The sequence below is a fragment of the Phocoena sinus genome, chromosome 20 (assembly GCF_008692025.1).
Source record: "Phocoena sinus isolate mPhoSin1 chromosome 20, mPhoSin1.pri, whole genome shotgun sequence".
Taxonomy (NCBI): domain Eukaryota; kingdom Metazoa; phylum Chordata; class Mammalia; order Artiodactyla; family Phocoenidae; genus Phocoena; species Phocoena sinus.
Window position 1 is genome coordinate 25,139,391 of NC_045782.1, and position 22,171 is coordinate 25,161,561.

At 38.5% G+C, this 22,171-nt stretch overlaps 2 protein-coding genes across 2 annotated transcripts in view; one reads left to right on the forward strand and one right to left on the reverse strand.

Annotated features, from left to right (window-relative positions):
• The window catches only part of TOM1L1 (target of myb1 like 1 membrane trafficking protein), a 60,951-nt gene extending 47,193 nt beyond the window's left edge, over positions 1–13,758 (forward strand). The window contains exons 12-16 of the mRNA XM_032616286.1: positions 6,301–6,352; positions 8,568–8,670; positions 9,106–9,187; positions 12,375–12,439; positions 13,030–13,758. Of these exons, the coding sequence (XP_032472177.1) occupies positions 6,301–6,352; positions 8,568–8,670; positions 9,106–9,187; positions 12,375–12,438 (301 nt within the window). The 3' untranslated portion in view covers position 12,439; positions 13,030–13,758. The remainder of the gene's footprint in view (positions 1–6,300; positions 6,353–8,567; positions 8,671–9,105; positions 9,188–12,374; positions 12,440–13,029) is intronic.
• LOC116745524 (cytochrome c oxidase assembly protein COX11, mitochondrial) lies at positions 8,722–22,156 on the reverse strand. The gene is made up of 4 exons (XM_032616287.1): positions 21,755–22,156; positions 18,376–18,531; positions 14,974–15,099; positions 8,722–14,582 (listed from the first exon to the last, which is right to left on the reverse strand). The coding sequence occupies exons 1-4, from the start codon at positions 22,103–22,105 to the stop codon at positions 14,400–14,402; spliced, it is 816 nt and encodes a 271-aa protein (XP_032472178.1). The 5' UTR covers positions 22,106–22,156; the 3' UTR covers positions 8,722–14,399.
• Positions 22,157–22,171: the final 15 nt, after the last annotated feature.

Genomic DNA, 22,171 nt, shown 5'->3' on the forward strand with positions numbered 1-22,171 from the left:
AATTTATGCTTATTTATGCAAAATAAGGTCTTTACAAGATTATTCTTGACAGCATTTGTGCAATAGCTAATAATTAGAAACAACTCAAGTACCCTTCAGTTTGGGGAATGGTTAAATAAACATCTACACAATATATTATTATACTTCTGGAGAAAAAAGTAGGCCCTCTATGTGAGGGACAATCACCAATGTATTTATTATTAAATGAGAAAAGGTGCAAAGTAGCGTGTGTATACTATCTCAGATTTGTATAAGAAAGTGAGAAATAATATATGCTAATATTTGCCACTGTTTGCATAGAGAAACATAAGAAAGATGCAGAAGAACCTAAAAAAAGCATGGTTACCTAAGGTCAAGAAGAGGCAGGATGGAGCAGATAAACAGCAAAAAAATAAACAGAAGTTAGATTTGCCTTCCATCAAAGCCTATTATATTCTTTTTTTTCCTTTTAAATATATGTATTTTAGGTAATAGGCAATACATTTCCATGATGCAGATATCAAAGCAATACAAAAAGATGTACAAGGACAATACTTGATCTCATCCCACCCTCATCCTGCCTCTTGCCCTCCCTTGGGTCATACCTGCTCCCACCCGGGGAACCCCTTTGTTAGTTTCTTATTTATCCTTCCAAAGCGTCTTTTGTCGTTAGGTAAATAAGAATATGAATTATTTTTTCTCCTTTATTAAATAGAGGGCAGCATACTATGCATACTGTTTTGAACCTTGCTTTTGTTTTTCACTCAACAGCATGTCTTGGCTGTGTTTTTATGTCAATGGACTTAGATATTTTTTAGTTACTTTTCTATATTAAAAAGGAGAGGGGCAGACTGAGGAGAAGAGAAAGGAGAATCAAACTGGGGAAAAAAGCAAAAAAAAACCAAAAAAAATCTGTAAGGGAAGAAGAGAGAAAGGAAAGATTCATGTGCTGGGACATGGCTATCTCTTGAACTACCAGGTTGGGTCATTACCTTAGCTTGACTCCCTCTGGTCTTGACTGCTGTGATGCAAGTAAATGTTGAAATGTTGTAGGCAGAACTCCAGTGAAGTTGCTTAGTAAACAATGTGGTCTGAAGTAGCTGATTCTGTTTTCCTTTATTCTGCAAATCTTGTTGGGAAAGATTGACCATAAAGATGAAATCCCATTACAAAAAATGTCTGTCTATACAACTCACACAAAGATCAAATCCTAGCTAACAGCTGCTTAGTTTTGTGGATCTCATACTCTAAGGTGCATAAAAATCACTTGAGTGATTATTAAACAGTAAAATTGCTGGCCACCAGAAACTCTGATTCAGTAGCAAGAATCTTTAGTTTTAAAACATGTCTCTGGGGAACCATAAGGCAGTGGTGGGCTGATGGCTAGAAACCCTGTTATAATTGTCTGCCCAAGTTCCAGATATCAAAATAATTATAATAGTTCTTAGAATTTACTGGAATAAAAGATAATGTGTGACATCTGTATTTTGTTTTCTAGACTATGTCTTTTGTATCTATTTTTTTCTGATTTTCAGAAGAAGCTTATATTGATACATGAGTGAAAGTATCACTAGTCAGTTTTTTAGTGATGGAAATTGAAGCGCTAAAGTTACCTAAGGCATAAATCTGGGTTAAATCATATGCCAAAGATTACATATGAGTGGCAAAATCAGCCATTAAAATATCTTACAGTCTTGAGATTTTTCCACCTCTCTGTGTTTGCAGTTTAATTTATCATCACAGAACAAATGAGTGATGGAATTATTCATAACAGAAAGGATCCCTGAAAAGCGATGATGATGGGATAAAGCCACAGGTCATATTTATAGCCCAGTTAGTATCAGGCCATAGGCTAAGAAGAATAAGAAATGCTTACTCATTACTTACTAGTGCTCCCTACAGGCCTATGAGATAGGTACCCCCAATATTCACTGTACAAGTGAAGAAACCAAGGCTGCTAACTAGTGCAAAAAGAGGATTCAAATTCAAGTGGATCTGATTTCCATACCTGCTTTCTTTATTTTCTTTCTGCACTTTAATTTTATTTTAAAAATTTCCGGGAGCTTCCCTGGTGGCGCAGTGGTTGAGAGTCCGCCTGCCAATGCTGGGGACACGGGTTCGTGCCCCAGTCCAGGAAGATCCCACATGCCGCGGAGCGGCTAGGCCCGGGAGCCATGGCCGCTGAGCCTATGCATCTGGAGCCTGTGCTCTGCAACAGGAGATGCCACAACAGTGAGAGGCCCACATACCGCAAAAAAAAAAAAAAAAAAAAAAAAAAAATTCCGTATGGTAAAATTGACCCTTTTTTTTGTTTGATGTACAGTTCTATGTATTTTAACATATATACATAGATTCATGTAACCACCCCCACAGTCCGAATGTAGAATAGTTCATTATCCCAAAAAGCTCCCTTATGCTATTATTCCTTTATAGTCACACATCCCCATCCCCAACCCCCAGCAGCCACCAGTCTGTTCTCTATCATTATAGTTTGTGACAATAGCATCTGAATAGAGTCATACAGTATGTGATATTTCTAGAAAAGTTTATGTAAAATTATTTGCTTCATGTATTTGAAGCTCTGTCTTTAAGTGCATTTGCATTCAGGATTGTTGTCTTCTTGGTGAATTGACCCTTTTATCATTATGTAATGTCCCCTCTTTATACGTTGTAATTGTCTTTGCCCTCATGTTTACTTTGATATTAATATAGCCACTCTAGCTTTCTTTTGATTAGTGTTCACATGGTATATCTTCTGCCTTTTTACATTTTTTTTTGGCTGTGTTGGGTCTTCGTTGCTGTACGTGGGCTTTTCTCTAGTTGCGGTGAGCGGGAGCTATTCTTCGTTGTGGACCACGGGCTCTAGGCACATGCGCTTCAGTAGTTGTGGCTTGCGGGCTCTGGAGCGCAGGCTTAGTAGTTGTGGCGCATGGGCTTAGTTGCTCCGCGGCATGTGGGATCTTCCTGGACCAGGGATGGAACCTGTGTCCCCTGCATCGGCAGGCAGATTCTTATCCACTGCGCCACCAGGGAAGCCCTGCCTTTTTACTTTTAACTTAATTATTTGAAGTGAGTTTCTAATTGATAACATATGGTTGGGTCGTGCATTTTTATGTATTTTAATAATTTCTGTCTTTAATTGGTATGTTTAGACCATTTACATTTAGTATGTTTGGATTTAGGTCTAGCATTGTGTAATTTGCTATTTGTCCCCTTTGGTGTGTGTGGTTTTTTTTTCTGTTTCCTCTTTCCTTCATACTTTAGGTTATTTGAATGTTTTCAATATTCCATTTTATCATGATTTTGTATCTTTGTGTAGTGTATATATGGGAAGGGGAGGAATGGTTGCTCTAGGAATTACAGTTTTTGGGGGGTACTTAAAACCAGTATTTTCCCATTTGAAGTGAAATGTAGAAACCTTATTATCATACAGCGCTCTCCTTTAATAATATAAATTATAGTTACTGTATGTATTATGTATGTTAAAAAACCAGAACCAGACAATGTATAATTATTATACAATTATTTTTCCATAATATAGTTTTTGCTTGCAACCCTCAAATAAATTTTAAAGACTCAGGAAGAGAAGAATAGTCTATTATATTTACCCAATATTTACCATTTCTGTTGCTTTCCTTCTATTCTGGTATAATTTCTCTTCTCTCTGAAGAATTTCTTTTAGCATTATTTTAGAGAAGGTCTGTTGGCAGTCAAAGTCTCTTAGATTATTTCATGTGAGTATGTCTTTTTCATTTTTGTTCCTGAAGGATATTCTTATTGGATTCTGGGTAGATGGTTCTTTTCTTCCAGCAGTTTTTAAACATTGCTCCAGTCTCCTCTGGCCTAAATGGCTTCTAATGAGAAAGCTAACATTCATTCAAATTTTCTTTTTCCCCTGTTGATTCTGTGTTGTTTTTTTCTGTCTGTGCTTTAAGAACTTTTCTTCTAATTTTGAACAGTTTGATTATGATGTGTCTGAGCATGGCTGTCTTTTGGTTTTACTGAGTGTATTCATTTCCTGTGGCTACCATAAAAACACCACAAACTGGTGGGTTTAAAACCACAGGAACTTCTCTTTATAGAGTTCTGGAGGCTAGAAGTCTGAGAGAAAGCAAGGCAGTCTCCCTCCAGGGCTCTCAGAGGAGAAGCCATTCTTTGTCTCTTAAAGATTCTGGTGAGTGTTGGCACTCCTTTGTTATTTTGGCTTGTGGCCACATCACTTCACTTTCTTTCTCCACCTTCACATTACCTTCTCCCCTGTGTGTCTCAGCCCCTCCTTCCCCTCACTCCTGTTTTAAGGTCACTTGTCATTGAATTTAGTGCCCACTCGAACATCATCTCACTGTCCTTAATTATATCTACAAAAACCCTTTTTCCAAATAAGGTGACACTCATAGGTTCCAGGAATTAGGACAAGGACATAACTCTTTGGGAGCCACGACTCAACCTATTACACTGAACTTCTTGAATCTGTGGGTTTGTCTTTGACCAAATTTGTGAAGTTTTAAGCCTTTATTTCTTCAAATATTTTTTTCAGCACTACACACTTTCTGCCATCCTTCTGGGACTTTTGATGGCACACGTTAGATCTGTTGTCATTGTTTCATAGATCCATAGGGTTTTGTTCATTGTTTTTCTCACTCTATTTCCTCTGTCATCCCCACTTTGCTGTTTAGCTCATTCTGTAAGTTTTTAAAAATTTCAGTTACTGAAATTTTCAATTCTAAAATTCCCATTTGGCTCTTCTTTATAATCTTGGTGTTTCTTTGCTGAGACTCTATTTTCCTGTTTTTTTATCAAGAGTGTTCACAGTTCCTTGCTGAAGCATTTGTATAAATAACTGCTTTAAAATTGTAAGATAATTTCAGCATCTGTGTACTCTAGATATCAACCACTGTTGTCTTTTCTCTTGCAAGTTTAAATTTTCTCAGTTCTTCATATGCATAGTAATTTTGGATTGTATCTTGGACATTTTTAATGATATGAGACACTTCATCTTATCTAAATCCTGTTGAGAATGTTGATGTTTTGATTAGTAGGCAAACAACCTCATGAGGTTTCAGCCTGCCACAGTTTCAGCCTGCCTTCTGTGTGCCTCGGTTCTGATGTCAGTTAAATTTTCAAAGCCTTGGCAGTGCCATTGAGACCTGTCCCACATGTGTGCCACCCAGTATTCATGTAAGGTCTGGATAGCAGGCTGTGTGTTCAGTTCTCAACATCTTTGGCATTTATTGGGATCAGCCATGGATGCATAGATGCATAAAGTTGTTTCATAAACAACTTTAAGGTTGTTTTCCTGAATTCCTCCCTCTTTGTGATTTCTCTGGTTCTTTGCTTTCCTGGGAGGCCCTTTTTTGGCTCTCCAGTCAAAAAGCTGAAGGTTTACTATGCCATGCATTTCCTTGACTATGCTTGTGTTGGGCACCAAATGGCAGGACAGAAGGGATAAAAGAAACAACAGAGGTTTGCCATATCCTCTTGGGATCACAGTTCTACCTCTTAGAGAGGAAGGTTACCCTCACTCAGAGTTTTAAGCCCCTGTAGGTCCCTGTTGCCTCTGCTGTCACTGCAGCCACCTTGGGATTGCCTAGGGTTTGGGGTGTGAAAGAACAAAGAGGAGAAAAGGGATGGGGGATTTCCACACTCTCTCTGAGCATCAGGATTTCCCTTTTCTGCTCCTTGAGTGAGAATGAGAGGCTTCTCCTGGAGCTCTGTCTTCACTGCCCACTTGGGTTTTAGGCTGCACTGCATTCCAGTTAGGGAATACCAGAGGGGCAGAACATGGTAAGTTCACCAACATTTCACTGATACTCAAATTCTAGTCTTCTTTCCCAATCAGCCTGTAACTAGTGTTTACTTTTCAGTTCTCAAATATTTGCTCCATGCATCCTGTCCATGTTTTATAGCTGCATTTGGTGGGAGAGACAGGGTGAAGTGTGTTTATTCCAACTTTACTCCAAACTGTCCCCCCTTCCTAACCTCTACTCTGCATTGCCCCTCATCCTTTAGGAAACGATGGGGTGGTAGCTACGCTCATGCAAAGACTGAAGGCTCTGCTGTCACTGGTATAGTGTGCACACTCCAGGGTCTCAAGGCTGCCACTGCCTGGGGACAGGGTTTTATCTTTACTGTCTTTGGTATTTGGGCATCATGATCTGCTGGGCACTAAAACCAATGGTAATTTTTATTGATATATAAAATCAATACGTTTGTGTAGTCTGAAGGTACATTTTGGGTTTTGTTTTTAGACCAGTAAAGTCATCTTTTGGCATCTTTGATCTCACTGTAGGGTAATCATGCTGTGTTATCACACTATCCTAGGTTTGTCCAAAGGACCAGCCAAAACCTCGCCTCAAGTCCTACATATGAGAGTGTAAGTAATGAAGACCTTCCCTGGCAGTGCACCTGATGAGCAATTATCATGCTAAAAAGGAACTCCTGGTCCTTAATTCTCATGTTCTGCTCAAAGTTTCTTTATAATGTGTTGATGCAGCCCTTGTTAGGACTTTTCCTTGCTGTCTTTTTAATCATTTAAGATAGACAAGTGTAGTCTCACTTCCGTTAGAAAGATGGTTAAGGATCAGAATTCCCTTAGAGCTGTTTATATTTGCTGTCTCCACTTTCTTTCCTCCCATCCTCTGACAGACTTCAGACAAGTTCTCATTCCAGCCACTTTACTGGCAGAGCTCTCGTCAAGGTCACCAGAGACCTCCAGATTTACTAAATGTAGTCCTGCAATCCTCAGTCTTCATCTCACCTGATCAACAGCAACTGACAGTCAGTCACATCCTACTTTCTGCACGTGTGGCTTTCAGACACCACTCACTTTGGGTTCTTCTCTTGCCTCAGTTCTTCTCCATCCCCTTTGCTGGTCCCTCCTCCTCTGCTGGCCTTTCAGTATTGAAGACCCCAGGAATCTGGCATTCATTCCTCCATGGTCTTTTGGTCTCATATCTTGAAATTCCATTCAGACTGACGACTTACAAGTTGCTGTCTCCAGACCTTATGCCTTCCCTACACTCAGAGCTCACATTTCCACCTTCCACTTCACATCTCCTCTTGTTTTCTTTCAGCCCTGTCTCCCGATTTGCTCTTCCTGCTGTCTCCCCACCTCAGTAAATGACCACTATTTCAGTTGCTGAGGTCAAAAACCTTGAGAAATCATGCTTGACCTCCACCATTTTACCTCTACCTTCAAAATATATCCATTATCCAGCCACCTCTCACCACCTCCACTACCACATCCCATTTCAAGCTACCATCAGATGGATATTGCAGTGGCCTCCCTGAGTGTTGCCTTGCTTCAGCCTTCACCTTCCTCTCCACCCCCACCCCCATCACACAATCTATTCTTGAAACAGAAACCAGAGCAATCTTTTTTCTTTTTTCTTTTTTTTTTTTTTTTTTTTGGCTGTGTCGGGTCTCAGTTGCAGCACACAGGATCTTTCGTTGCAGTGTGTGGGCTTCTCTCTAGTTGTGGCACACGGGCTCCAGAGCACGTGGGCTCATTAGTTGCAGTGTGTGGGCTCTCTAGTTGTGGCACATGGGTTCAGCAGCTGTGGCACATGGGCTTAGTTGCCCTGCGGCATGTGGGATCTTAGTTCCCTGACCAGGGTTCAAACCAGTGTCCCCTGGATTGCAAGACCAATTCTTAACCACTGGACCACCAGGGAAGTCCCCATGGCAATCTTTTTTAAAAGTAAAGTTTGTATTATGTTACCCATTTGATCTAAAACCACCTGTGATTTTCTTCCTGACTCCATTTTACTCAGTAAAAGCCTGAAATGCTGCTCTGACCCCTCCCACTACCTCTCTAGCTGCACCTCTTGCCTCTCCAACTGCACTGGCCACCCCCCTGCTTCAGAGCATATGACCATATGACCTTAGCTAATCACAGGACCCGCATCAGAATCAGGGCTCTGCTCAGTGTCCCCAGTGGTGAGGCATTCCCTTGACTATGACTGTCAGAGAAATATCCCACCCCAGCCTCTCTTCTCCCATTACCCTGCTTTTTCCAGAGAGCACTTGCTATCTGACACCTGTTTACGTTTGTTGATTGTCTGCTTCTTGAGGGCAGGGATTTGGCCTGCTTTATTTACTGCTTTATTTATAGAGCCTGGCATACAGTAGGTGCCCAGGACATATTTGTGAAATGAATGAAGAAAATTACAAGAAGAGATATTTCTAATTAAAATTTTAAGTCTTGATTTAATATCTTCACCTTATGCTTTTTTGTGGTTAATATTGTTCTTTGTCCTTTGAGGCCCAGGTTTTATTCAGTGTGGAACAACAGACTCTGGTCTGAGCCATACATTCCTGCTTCTTTTTTTAAAAAGCAACATTTTTTTTAAGTTTACATTTTATATGGGAAATGAGGTGCAATGGGCATGAAACCAGACAGAAAAGCAGTAAATTCTGTAAGGGGTTATTATCTTAAAAACTAAAATAATAGTTAATAATTACTAATTCTTATCCAGTTCAGAATATATGGTTCTTGGAATACTGCCCCTTGGAAGCCTAGGAATCTAAATTATAAAGTAAAGCTTAATGTAGAATGTTTATTTGAACATGTACCCTGCTCTCTTCAGTTTCCGGAATATTCAAATTCAGTATTACTACAGCCAGTTACTCTAAAGACCATTCCAGCAACACCATCAAACCAGAGACCACCCCTGCCCGGCAATCATCCAGGTACTTGACACCTTATTATTTGCATCAAATAAGGAAACTTGTGAGAATATATGAATCTGCTAAAGATTTATTGGTAACTGAAAATAGATACACAGAGAGGAAAAATTAGAGTTCATTTACATTTTTAAGCTACATGAGATAAATTCAGCGCAGATACCATTATTCCTGACATTAGGAGATTGTAAAAATGCTTCTGTTGCACTGAATATTGTATTTTGAGTGCTGAGGTAAATGAACCTGTAATCGAAGTTTGGAAACCTTTTTGTTATGTATAGATTTGTTGTACTTGGGAGTAGCATTGGAACACCAGTGTGCTTGTTTCTCGTTGTCAGTGTTTGTTAGGATCTTCTGTCAGAAGTCTAAGTCATAAAGAGAATATTAATTGTGTGTATCTCCTCGAAAAGCACAATGTGTATTTCTTTTTGTTGCTTACAGCGATGACAAAGAATGATTTCCAGCCACCCAATTACTACGAGGTAATGGAGTTTGATCCCTTAGCTCCTTCTGTCACCACAGAGTAAGTCATTTACAAAATGATTATCTTTTTTGTCTTGGTTCCCTTTGGTAGCAGAGCTAACAGGGCTTGGTCATACATTTAACTTTGTTTAGGTCTTGGCAGAAATCAATGACCTTATTTTAAAATGACTTATGAGGTTTTCTTGGAGGTTGTTGCTCTTAATGGTCTTGTTATTCTCAGCCTTGTGACTAAAAAATAAAAATGCTGGGGTTGCACACTAAGAAATAACCAGAACCATCGTGTGCATTAGTATATTCCTTGTAGATGCCTTGGAGGAAAGTCAGGTTCTCTCCAGCTTGAGAAGGGCACTATTCACTGATTAGTGACATAAGTACCACATGGATGGGGTATTTTAGTTGTTCTTTGACTAATGCCAAAAAAGACTTCTATAAGAACTTGTTTTTAATCTTCACTACCTATGACAAGAGTGTGCTTAAAATGGATTATTAGTGTAAAAATTATTTTTTAACTTGGAATCCTTAAAGCAGCATTATTTTGTGATTTCATATTGGTCAGTATATAAAAATATTTATGGAATGGTAGGCTCATTACAGCTTTAATATACTTTGACTAAAGGTTACCCCCAAAATTGTTTAAAATGATTAAAGCAGGTTTATGGAAATCACTGTTTAGAAACTAGCAGCCTGCAGGCTGTTATCTTGCCTGCAGCTGTGTTTTGTTTGACCTGTGTGAATTTTAAATATGCATTTCAACACTAACTGCCAACAGTTAAAAAGTGGGATATTTCCAAAAATATCTGGACCTCTGGATTCTTTTCGATACAACAGCATTTTTACGTGTTAGCAATAGCTTGGGGCTGCATAGTAGCTGCCTCTTTAAGATGAGACAGCTTCTGCAGTCCAGCAGGCCCCACCTGGCCCACTGCATACCTTCATCTGACCTGCCTGGCATGTATAGGCATTTGAGGTTTTGACCCTGGTTTAAACCCTCAGTGTAGTGATCTATTTTGGAATGATTTATGAACGAATCTTAATAGGCTTAGGAATTCATTAAATATTTTTTCCTAACAAGATTATGAAACTTTCCTAGGTCATTCTGCTTGATAAAGTATCACTGAATATGTTAGTGGTTTAAGGAATTAGAAACTGGTTAAACTGGGTATGCTGTCTGGAAACCGGATGTTTTTATCGGTTTCTCCAGGCAAACAGGAAGCGGGAAAGTATATTATTATATTTTAGTTAATTATGAGATTGTTGTAAGTAGATGTGGTGGTGCAATAGATATTAAAGGTAAGAGAGATAGTAAGAAGCTGGAATTCCCTACCACTACAATTCTTACTTTCAGGAGGGTAGGGTGTCTCAATTTCTTTGAACATTCCATGAAATCCAGGGAACTTCTGCCTAAGGAAAAGCACAAAATCTTGCAGAAAAGTTCTGGGATATTCACATCACTAGTTGTCCATGAACCCCAGGTTAAGAATTTCTACTCCAGCAGAACACAGAGTATAGTACTTATGAATATACATATACATATACATACACATGATTCTTTCATTTGACAAATGACTGAACACTGTCTATGTGCAAGGGGAATTGACTGCTGCCTAATTTATCATGTTAAAACTCATGGAGGGTAAATCTAGTATGGATGCAGAAATTAAATCAGCAGGCAAACATGTACTTACAGTTTGTGTTAATGGTATGAAAGATATCGACTTGACAGTGTATAACAGAAAGAACTGATTTAAATGAGGGTAGAGAAAGCTTGAGAAGTGACGTTAAGGTTAAGACCTGCAGTTTTTAGTGTGACAAGTTTGGGAATCAGTGTTGCAGGCCCAGGTAACAACTTATACAAAGACCCTGTGGGGAGAGAGTTTGGCGCATTCAAGAAAATGGAAAAGCCAAGAGCAACGGGAACAACCTATTACCAGATGTGGAAATTGCAGTTTGGAAACAAAAAGGAGGGAGTACACAACTGTGGTAAACATTACTGAAGACAAACACTCAATAATGGACTAAGTAACAGGAAATCATTGGTGATTTTAGTAGAAGCATTTTGGTAAATCGATGGGGACAGAACCAAATTTCAGTACATTAAAAAGTAAGAGATGAAGTAGACAATAAGTGCACAGGTAACTTACATAGAAACTTAAACATGAAGGGATTGTGGAAAGTGGCCTGGGAGCTAGAGGATTACTGAGGTGATTAAGTAGACATGGGATAAAGGACTGTATTATTTTATAAAATGAGAGATGCTGGAACATCTGTGAATCCTAAGGGGTAGGATTTAGTAGAGAATGAGAGGCTGAAGATTTAGGAAGGGAGATACCTAAATGAGTGAGGTGTTTGAGAAGCCTAGGGGTAGACAGATAGGATCATAGAAGTAGATGACGGTGCAGATGAAAACAGAATTGAAGATTTGGTGATGGAAGCATGAGGAGGTTTCCATATCCAGACATTTAATTTACTAAAATGTGAGGTTTCTGACTGAGAGGAGGGGCATCAGAGATTTGAATAGAGTGAAGGAGGTTGAAATACTTTTGTGGAAAACAAGAGACAAAACTTATTAGAAAAACATTAAAATTTCTGGACCATGCTGGGGCTTCTTGAGGTTAGGGATCATGCCTTCAATGTGCTGTGATTTTTATGAGATTTTTTTTCCTTAGCCATGTGTTGTTATACTGTATATATTAATGTCATATTTCTAGGTATAGATATGTTCTATCTACAGACGTATGTAAGACAGATATAAAGAATTGAACAAAGGCTGTCATAGAAAAATGACTATATACAAAGCACAAAGATGACAGTTATATGCTAAAGGTAGCTCAGGAGTTTGGACTGTAATAACATACGTTAAATAAGCTAGAATATTAATTTTTAATGTTTTTTATAAAGCCAGGGAAAGCTGAACAATTTTTGCTTTTTTTTAAATCAGGAAGCAAACTGTCCAAATTTTGAGCCATATTTCTCATTAAATTACAAGTAAAATGGTTACATAAGATACATATTTATAAGATGTATGGGAATAGCAGCATTAGGATCTAAGAAAGTTATAATGTACGCTTCAGGACAGAGACCTTTGTTTTTATTTACTGATATAGCCTGATTTCCTGAACACCTAAAATAGCACCAGATTTTTAGTTAAGTTGTTGGCAGCTAAAAGCCAAAATAGTACATTGAAATTGATATATAACCCTTTTGCCATTATGGCTTGTTTGTTTCAGAGCTACTTATGAAGACATTGATGTTCACCACCACAAAGGAGCTCAAAGTCACAGTGACCGTTGAGGTAAAGGCTTCAACTTACGCAACTTACATTCCACATGATTTCAGTGTAACTGTCACTTTCTACATTTATTATTTACATTTTGTAAGGGCCATCACAGTCTGACACTCTGATGAGATATTATTACACAAGTTCCTCTGAGTCACTCAAATTGTAATGAACTACTGTTCACTAATGAAATACATTCTTTGTGACCATGTTAGCTAAAAATTATAAATCTTGGGAATGCAGAAGTAGGTTTAAGGTATAGAAATGTTAATGCTAACAAAAACCGATGATCAATAAAAACTTCTTAGCACTAGAATCAGATGTGTCTTTTATGTGCAGTTAATACCTGTTCGCTGGGACTGGTAGAAGCCATTCATTGTTAGTCTAGATTGGTCTGGATTCTATTGCTTTACTAATCATTCCATTTATTTACTAATAAATGCACACAGCCACCAGTAACCTATTAACCTTATTTATTCCCTCCACACCTTCCCCCATGGAAGTAGTACATTCCCACCTTTCCTCTACTAGACTGTGGCTCTCTAGTTACAAGGAATGGTGAAAGAGGAAAAGATGGAGATGGTTGACTCTTCTTTTTATTCCAGGTGGAAGTGGATGACCAGCTCACTAGCAGCATTATGGGTGCCAATTCTCCTAAAGGTAGACCCTGTCCAGCTTTGAGACCCAGAAGATAAGACCTTCCGGAACGTCAAAGCCACAGTGGAACATTTCTCCTCTGCAGTAATGAGGTTTAAACAGAAGAGTAACAGTTCCAGAGTAACATTTATGGCTCCTGACAGCAGCTCAAGCTTTATCTCAAAAGAACTTGGTTGTAACATATATTCACTTAAAACTTAAGCAGAAGAAAAATTCATGGTACTGAGGCCAACCAGATTAAGTGTAGCACCTTATGTTTCAGACCTTCCTACATTTAGAAATCATCACAAGAACTCGGATAAGAGTAGATGAAGACTTTCATTACAAAATAATTGTTAACAGATGAAAGCATGAAATGTGAAAAACTATTATTATTCAGGAAGAATACTGAGTGCCTTCATTTAACTGAAGTTGAATGTAAAAGTCAATTTGCACTTCTTTATAAATAATACTCTTGTTTAGGATTATGAATTGTAAAAGCCTTGATGATTGTAGTTTAATATTTCAGGTACCCTCAAGAGGTTACTGGATTCTACACTGTTTGCCTTTAAATATAATTCTTTATAACACTAAATGCTCCTTTTTTTTTTTCTTTTTGGAAAAAAGACTACTGGAAAACATTCAGAATAAATTGTACTTTGGTTTCTCATAAATTACTATTAAAACAGTTCAATACATCTTTTTTCAGAAGAACTCTGCTGTCAGTAAATCTTCACAATCCCACTTACATTAAAATTTGGAGACTTGGAACTATCACAAAAAATGCTAGAAACCTACCAGATATACTTATGCACTTTATTTAAATTTCATGGTACTGAAATTTCAAAGTACTTGTTTAGTACTCTGAATGTAAAATAGCCCTAGATCTTAAAGGAAAAATACAGTCAAATTTGAAATCAGAATGTAATCTTTAGGCAAGCCATTAGGGCTTAGTGATTCCTCTTCCATTTTGAGCTTTTAAAATAGTGACTGTTCATAATGAAAGTGGTAACCAACTATTCTAGAAATAATAATAAAAATTCATTGCTACAAGTATGAAGTGCTCATAATTTGAAAGGGGACCAGTGAATTAAGCTGAACCATCAAGTCCATGCCAACATATTTATGAAACAAAGCAGTTTCTTCTAATACTACTTAAAATCTAAGTATGGTTTTGAACAGTTACACATTCTAAGTAGGGTAACTTAGTTGGGAAAAAAGAACCATAAGTATATAAAATGTAAAATAGAAGGCTTCACATTATTATAAATATTTCTCCTCTGAGAAGATACATGATTTTTCAAAAATCACAAATTTGAAGCAGGACTTAGTTCTGACTTCAATTATAGCCTGGAACCGGCAACTTATGCCCCTCCTTTGCTTCAAAAAAAGTATAAGAAAGAGTGATGAGATCAACATTCACCATTCTTGGATCTTCAGCAAATTCAGGATCAATGTAGAAAAATACCGGCATATCTACTTCCTCTTGTGGATTAAGCCTTTGTTCTTCAAAACAGAAGCACTAGAAGTTATAGAAAGGTAGTCATTAATTAATATTTCTATTCTGTTACCTATAATAGAAACTAATGCTTCATTTATTGGCTTTAATAAGCATTACTGTTAATTATAATCTTTAAATTCTGTAATAGAATAACAGCATCTTTTATCTCAGATTGAGTTTTGCTTTAAGGATTGAGAATCAGCAAATTCTTCTAATCTTAAAAAAGCAGATATCTATATGGTCTGACTCTCAACCTCTGCATAGCTATTATAAGCAATGAAAAATAAAGTTTGAAGTTTAAAAGAAATGAACTTTAAAAAATTAGTACCTACTAAACAGACACAAATAGATTTAGTATCAAACAATTTCATGTACCTTTATCACATTCTGTAATGTCTGCATTTAGTTATACCTGTATTTTATTGAAATACTGTCCAGCTTCAAATGGTACCACATTGTATGTAGAAATTCCAATTACTGGTTTGTCAGTAGGATTCTTAGCTTTATAAAACGCCAGTGCAGTCTCCCCTGGCACTACCTGTTTTAAGGAAAATATACATTATCCTTAAATCTCACATCTTTCCCTCCTAAATTAGTCATTATTATCATTTCAGACCATAATACCTCATTTAAACTAATGTTAAGGGTCAGCAAAATAAATTGTGAATACTACCCAAGAACATTTGATTTTCAAATGTTACTTGCATATGTCAGTGGAGAACTTTCTCTTACGCATACTTAGATACGGATTGTCCTCTTGTATGTCTGAAGTCTTCAAGCAATAATCTGCAGATGAAGTTATTTAAAATGTATCCAACAAAGGAAGCAAGAAAATACAATGGAGAAAAGACAGCCTATTCAATAAGTGGTGCTGGGAAAACAGGACAGCTACATGTAAAACAATGAAATTAGAACACTACCTAACACCATACACAAAAATAAACTTAAAATGGATTAAAGACCTAAATGTAAGGCCAAACACTATAAAACTCTTAGAGGGAAACATAGGCAGAACACTCTATGATGTATAAATCACAGCAAGATCCTTTTTGATCCACCTCCTAGAGAAATGGAAATAAAAACAAAAATAAACAAATGGGACCTAATGAAACTTAAAAGCTTTTACACAGCAAAGGAAAACATAAACAAGATGAAAAGACAGCCCTTAGAATGGGAGAAAATATTTGCAAATGAAGCAACTGACAAAGGATTAAGCTCCAAAATACACAAGCAGCTCATGCAGCTCAATATCAAAAAAACAAACAACCCAATCCAAAAATGGGCAGAAGACCTAAATAGACATTTCTCCAAAGAAGACATACAGATTGCCAACAAACACATGAAAGAATGCTCAACATCACTAATCATTAGAGAAATGCAAATCAAAACCACAATGAGATATCATCTCACACCAGTCAGAATGGCCATCATCAAAAAATCTAGAAACAATAAATGCTGGAGAGGGTGTGGAGAAAAGGGAACCCTCCTGCACTGCTGGTAGGAATGTAAATTGATATAGCTACTATGGAGAACTGTATGGATGTTCCTTAAAAAACTAAAAATAGAACTACCATATGACCCAGCAATCCCACTACTGGGCATATACCGTTAGAAAACCATAATTCAAAAAGAGTCATGGGGCTTCCCTGGTGGCGCAGTGGTTGAGTCTGCCTGCCAATGCAGGGGACACGGGTTCGTACCCCGGTCTGGGAGGATCCCACATGCCGCGGAGCAGCTGAGCCCGTGAGCCATGGCCACTGAGCCTGTGCTCTGCAACGGGAGAGGCCACAGCGGTGAGAGGCCCGCGTACCGCAAAAAAAAAAAAAAAAAAAGAGTCACGAGCCACAATGTTCATTGCAACACTAGCCAGGACATGGAAGCAACCTAAGTGTCCATCGACAGATGAATGGATAAAGAAGATGTGGCACATATATACAATGGAATATTGCTCCATAAAAAGAAACAAAATTGAGTTATTTGTAGTGAGGTGTATGGACCTAGAGTCTGTCATACAGAGTGAAGTAAGTCAGAGAAAACCAAATACCGTATGCTAACATATATAGAATGTAAAAAAAAGAAAAAGGTTCTGAAGAACCTAGGGGCAGGACAGGAATAAAGACGCAGACATAGAGAATGGACTTAGGGACACGGGGAGGGGGAAGGGTAAGCTGGGACGAAATGAGAGAGTAGCACTGACATATATACACTACCAAATATAAAACAGACAGCTAGTGGGAAGCTTCTGCATAGCACAGGGAGATCAGCTCCATGCTTTGTCATGACCTAGAGGGGCGGGATAGGGAGGGTGGGAGGGAGGCTCAAAACGGAGGGAATATATATATATATACATATAGCTGATTCACTTTGTTGTACAGCAGAAACTAACACAACATTATAAAGCAATTATACTTCAATAAAGATGTAAGAAAATAAAATGTGTCCAAGAACAAGCCAAGCCTAACTTCTTAACACTTATCCTTGAATATTATATAATTGACTAAAGATTTTTATAAAAGGTTACCAACCTTAAACTTAGTTTACAACCAGAGTAAATTAAATGTAAACCAGAGTAAAACTAACTGAATAGAAGTTTTATTTAACCAAAAAGCACTAATAGTTTTTTTTTTCTTGAGAGAAAATAATGGATAAAATAAATTGCAAGGCTTTAAAGAAGTCAACGTAAAATGAGACATAAATAAAAAAAAGAAATCAATGTCCAAAGGATGCTGTGTCGCATGTACCAATTTAGCAACTAACACCACTGTATACTACTGTGTGATTGCAACTAATATTCAGAACCATAATCTAGGGCTTCCCTGGTGGCGCAGTGGTTAAGAATCCGCCTGCCAATGCAGGGGACATGGGTTCAAGCTCTGGTTCGGGAAGATCCCACATGCTGCGGAGCAACTAAGCCAGCGTGCCACAACTACTGAAGCCTGCGCGTCTAGAGCCCATGCTCCGCAACGAGAGAAGCCACCACAATGAGAAGCCCGCGCACCGCAATGAAGAGTAGCCCCCGCTCGCCACAATTAGAGAAAGCCCGCATGCAGCAACAAAGACCCAATGCAGCCAAAAATAAATTAATTAATTAAAAAAAAAAAACAGAAAGAACCATAACCTATAACACCCTCAAATCACTGAAGAGATTCAATGAAGCTTACTAACCTGGGGAAGCACTAATATTAATAGGGTTTTCCAATAAGAGTTACAATTAAGCTTTTCTGGCTATTCAGTTCATGAGATAATTTCAGTTAAATCCTCTAATCACAATTTTAGGAAACTTTTAAGGTGTATAATCTTTCTGAAATAGAACATGACTATTTAACATGATTACTTCAAAGATCCTTAAATTTTTTTTTTAAGGGACAGGGATACTTCTGATGTAAATCAGTAAACTACTTTCCATTGTAACCAATGATTTTCAACATTTTTCTTGTATCATCTATACCTGAGGTAAAGTCAACTATAAAGGATGACAGCTGCTCCTACTGTCAAGATTAGTGACCAGAAAACTTCTTAGTGAATTCTTAATATGATTCTAATAAAAACATGATTTTCCATAGTTCCAAACTGACTTTTATTATAATGCCATGTAACTTAAAAGTTAAAAGTATATCCTGTTACATTAGGTCAGAATATAGGGCACTGTCAAAAAGTAGTCTGCAGGAATAAAAGGATTACAGTAATGGAATCTGTCAGTATTTTGAAATTAAGTTTAGATGAATGTTTCCTAAATTGTGAACCAGTAAGCGATGAAAGAAAGGATTTTTACATTGAAAAAAGCAATCTTTTAAAAACTGCTTTAATCACTTACATATATTTCTGTTTGCTGAGGTCTAAAGTTCCACTGGAGACTTGCATGCACATCTGCATTAAAGGTGACTTTAATGATGCGATCCTTAACAGGTACCATGTTTTCAATCTGGTCTGATGCATGACCTGCTACTGCCGATCCTCCAAGTCCAGTAGTCTAGGAAAAGACAACAAGGTACAATATAATATGCTAAACAACAATACAGTAGTTTTAGGTGCTGATGACCTATGTATTGGATGAAACAAAAATTTAAAAACTATTTAACTTTAATAATCCAGTAGCAGCAAGGTTTATATACTATCACTGGCCGTTTCCTGTGAATGTGCCAATGGTTTGACCACTTTTTGGGTGTCAAGGGCCTATACTGGTTAAAGTCATATTATTCAGTAATCACTTGGTTATATGGCATGGTCAAAAATGAATCATCTGAAAGAGAGCAGACTCTCCACTGATAATAGAGCTCAGAATTTTTAGCTGAACTTTTCATTAAACATATATCCCCTTATTGTTAATATTTCATATCAACTGTTATTATTAGAAATAAAATTTACCCACAATGCTGCCATTTCAATAAACTATTTAAATAATTCCATTTTTCCACATCCCTGTCTGGTCCTTTTTCATATCATAACTTTTAGAACACAGATTAGTTTGTAGCTTCACTTCTATAGTCTTCTTTCCTCAAGCATCGTAAGTATTTTTCCATGTTGGTAAATATTTTTGTAAATTTTTTTCTGTATTTTTTTGTATAGTACAGCTTTTATATATATATATTACCAGTTAATCAGAGAACCTGATCTCTTTGGCCACTGAATCTACTAATCATAAGGCATCAAGATAATCTGTGATACTTCTTGTCTATCTTCATTGCCATTAATTATTTCCTTATCAGAGAAGCTTAAAAAAAATTATTCTTTTGATGCTTGAGGTTGCCAGAATTCTGGTCTCCGGATAATTAACCTGTTACTATACTAGGAAAAAAATACCAAATTTGAGGCTAGGGAAGACTCCCAGCAAAATATAGTGTTACCATCTTAGCTTGTTACACAAGTCAAGCAGCTTCACTCAGCTGCCATGCAATATAAAGTTACATTATAACCCTACAAGATACATCAGAGGGCAAGCCTTTATTTACTCTTGCTTAATAGACAAGTATATACTTCTCTTCAAGAGGGCTAAGTTTTAAGATGTTTTCCTGAAGAACCTGACTCACTTAAATAAAGATTCCTGAATATTTTCTTTCTGACAGGCTGTCTTTGAATACAGATTCTTCAAATTAGTAAATGTGATGCTTTGAGAAATTAAACAATAGAAAAAGGCACTGAAAAGAAAATGTCCTGCGCTCCAGTTTAGTTCTGTCACTAGCTCTAAAAACTCACTAAATCTTACTTTCTTTGGGCTACACTTTCCATACTCATTAAATGAGCTCAGTGTATGAAGTGGTTTATATGATCCCTAATTTTTTGGCTCTAAAGTTCCATGGTTCCAAAAATAAAAGAGATGCTCTTTTGGAAACGTCACTACTAAACATCCAACTGTGATTTAAGTTTAGGATTACAAATTACAATTGTTTTTACTTTCCTGCCCTGCACTTTCACCCAGGTGCATGAAATATTGTCATTCACTTCAGTTTGGAGCAGGGTTTCTCAATCTTGGAACTAATGACATTTTGCAGAGGATAATTCTTTGGTTTTTTTTTTTTCATTTTTTTGGTGGAGGTGGGGGAATGGATCTGCCCTCTGCAGTGTTGGATGTTTAGCAGCATCCCTTAGCCTCTACCCACTAGATACCAGTAGCACCCTCCCCCCCTCACTTCCCAGGTTGTGACAACCTAAAATGTCTTCAGACATTGTTATATATTGCCTGAAGAATAAAATCAACCACCCACCTTCCCCTGCCTACTCACCGGTGGTTTGGGGTGATCTACACTTGCTGTTTTAGATTCAGGTCTGCTTACGACTTAATCAACTGGTAGTTCTGGGATTCATGCTTGGTCCAGGCTGGGCTCTGATGAAAATTAATTCACATTCTACACTCATCCTCCAGAAATCAAGCTACTGTACTTTCCTACATAGATGCTGATATTAAGAGACTGAAAAGTCCTTCAGATTTCTGCTGTTTCAGTCATTATCGAAAATAAAGGCAAAAGTTAATCTTCATAAGGACAGGAGAAGTAAGCCAGGCATTAACAATAGTGGCAGGAAAGAGCAGCTAACCAGTGATTCCCCAACTCTTCTGAGCATTGGAATCTTTAAAAAATTACTACTTCCTGACTCCCACTCCAAGACCTTCTGATTTAATTGGTTAGGGATGTGACCTGGGTGTCAGGATTTTGAAAAGCTCTCCAGGTGATTCCGATGTACAACAAAGTTTGGGAACCACTATCACTCACTCACTGAATGAACCCAATGTATAGCTCTCATTTATGTTTTTAAAACATAAATTCCTGACCCCTACCCATGTCTCCTAATCAGGATCTCTGGGGTACAGGAGCCCTGACATGTTTGTTTAAGAAGCCCCATGGGTGATCCTAATGCCCAGATAAAGCAGCAAACTACTGCCTAAGAACTTAGCAGAATATATATGAAATAGGTGAACTCTGCCTTTGCCCGCGGTTCTCAACCGTTAGCCTGCATCAAAATCTGCTAGGGAACTTATTAAATACAGACTGCTGGGCCCTGCCCCCAGAGTTTCTGATTCAACAGTTCTGCAGTCGGACTCAACAATCTGCGCTCAAATTCCCCTCCCAGGTAATGATGCTGCTGCTAGTCCTGGGGTCTGCACTTTGAGAACCATTGCACTAGAGTTTCTTATCTAAAAAGGAGCCCTGGGTAAGGACATTACAGTTACATATTAACAAGGGGGAAAAGCCTCGAAGTCCTAATTCATGCTAGTTTGTATACATAAAAAGCTACTCCCAGTTTAACTACAAGTAGCAAGCACACTCCCATTTCCAGGGTTAACCTTTGCACAGAAACCATGGTTTCTGTGGTTCACAGAATTAATGTATGAACATAAATTACATTTTAAAAGCGGGCCCGTGTGTGAACAGCAGAAGAGTAAGGCAGATCGCTGGATACCGTAATACAGGTTGCAGACCTTTCCGGTGGTGTAGCTGAGATCGGGGAATTTCACTAGGCAGAGGAGTATAGGCACGATCACTATAAGAACTCGGGTTCTACCGGTAGCTTTGTCACCTTCTTAGTGACCCTGGGCAAGTAAGTCACTTTCTAAGGCCTGTTTCCTTAGAAAGCGATTTTCTTTGGTAGATAATCTCGGACATCCCTCCAACACGGCACAGTGGAGCATCGCTGTCTAGGGAACTGCCCGCACCCTCGCCCCTCCAGACGGGCCGCCCAACGGGCAGCGCAAGCCCTACCTGGCAGTAGAGCCGGTAAAGGGGCACGGCGGCGTAGGACGCCCCCAGCATGCCCACGGCCACCGCGGCCACATACGTGAGGACGGTCTTGTTCCGCCGCCGCCAATCCTCCTCCTGTGCGCGCGTGAAGGGGTTAGTACTCTTCGGCCGCCGCGGCGGCTGCACCGCCAAGCTCGGGCGCCTCCATGTCCCGAGCCGTCTCAGCTCCCTCTCAGCACCCCTTGTCCCGCTCCTCCCCGACCTGAGACAAGACTCTACCCTCTCCGCAGCCCTGGTCGGGTTTCCAGGGTGGTTCCAGGGCCACCCACAGAAAGCCATGCGAGCCCATCGCGTAACCCAGAGCCCTCCCATGGCACCCAGAAAGAACGCCCGCCTGTCAGAGGCCAGAGCCCAGATCTCGCGAGGCCTGCTCTGTCT